Source organism: Bison bison, unplaced genomic scaffold (assembly GCF_000754665.1).
Source record: "Bison bison bison isolate TAMUID 2011002044 unplaced genomic scaffold, Bison_UMD1.0 scf7180017847066, whole genome shotgun sequence".
Taxonomy (NCBI): domain Eukaryota; kingdom Metazoa; phylum Chordata; class Mammalia; order Artiodactyla; family Bovidae; genus Bison; species Bison bison.
Window position 1 is genome coordinate 139,508 of NW_011477639.1, and position 1,066 is coordinate 140,573.

Here is a 1,066-nt window from a genome sequence, read left to right on the forward strand (position 1 = left end):
CTTCTTGGGCTGGAGGGCCTGGTGCAGCTGCCAGACGGCAGGAAGGGCTGCAGGGTACTGAGGCTGCGAGCCACTGGCAGGCGTCCGGGCTGGGGGCTCCCTGCACAGGGAGATGGAGGAAGTAAACCCAGTGGTCCAGCCTTTCAGGGAAGCCCACAGCTTTCCAACAGCCTGGAGCATGGCCAGGGGAAGCCCACAGCCCCCAAGTCACTGGCCAGCGAGCCAGGGGAAGCCCACCCCACCCCACAGGCTGGAGCACGGCCAGGGGAAGCCCACAGACCCCATGCCATGGGCCAGCAGGCCAGGGGAAGCCCACAGACCCCACGCCATGGGCCAGCGGGCCAGGGAAAGCCCACAGACCTCATGCCATGGGGCCAGTAGGCCAGGGGAAGCCCACTGAGCTCAGGGCTGGGGTTCTGGCCCTCAGCCATCTCAGTAGCCCATTCAAGGGCTGGGCAAGCAGCTGCCTGACCTCCCTGGGCTACTCTGCTCAGGACTAAGTTATGCCCTTCCCTTGGGGTGGGGGAAGGTGGGCAGGTGTGGGAAGCCCTTTAACCTCCTCTCCCACAGCTGACCCTCCTTCTGAGGGGTCTGCTCTGCCTGTGGGGCAGTGGGCATGCCTTAGAAGGGCAGGCAAAGAAAAAGGAGCCCTCTGCCCTGCGGGGGGTGCCCACGGCCTGGGGCTGGATTTAGCAGGTGAGCCCTAGCAGCAGAAGCGGGTTTCCCCCAGTTGGGGGTCCTGGGGCAGCGGCGGGGTGTGGCCTTCCGGAGCATCTGATTTCCTGCCCCGGCATCCATGGTGGTCTGAGACCTGCTCACCTGTGTCCCGTGGGCGGCCGGCTCCCGGCCAGGCTGAGGGACAGCGCGCCTGGGAGCTGTAGGTAGAGGAGGCTGATGCAACCGAGGGTGACCGTCAGGAGCCGGGCCATGCGGGCGGGGCTGGAGGGGGCGGCGAGCCGGGCAGGTGTTGGGGGCGGCCCCAGGCCCGCAACGCTTCCGCAGGCGCCTCGGGGCGTAGACTGGAGCCGGTCGGTCAGTTGGCGAGGGTCTCCGACAGGCAGCGGGC

The 1,066-nt window shown here is 67.8% G+C and overlaps 1 protein-coding gene across 1 annotated transcript in view; it reads right to left on the reverse strand.

Moving 5' to 3' along the window:
* The window catches only part of ADM2 (adrenomedullin 2), a 2,287-nt gene extending 1,227 nt beyond the window's left edge, over positions 1–1,060 (reverse strand). Inside the window, exons 1-2 of the mRNA XM_010841615.1 lie at positions 820–1,060; positions 1–100 (exon numbers count right to left, since the gene is read on the reverse strand). Coding sequence (XP_010839917.1) covers positions 1–100; positions 820–929 — 210 coding nt within the window. The 5' untranslated portion in view covers positions 930–1,060. The remainder of the gene's footprint in view (positions 101–819) is intronic.
* Positions 1,061–1,066: the final 6 nt, after the last annotated feature.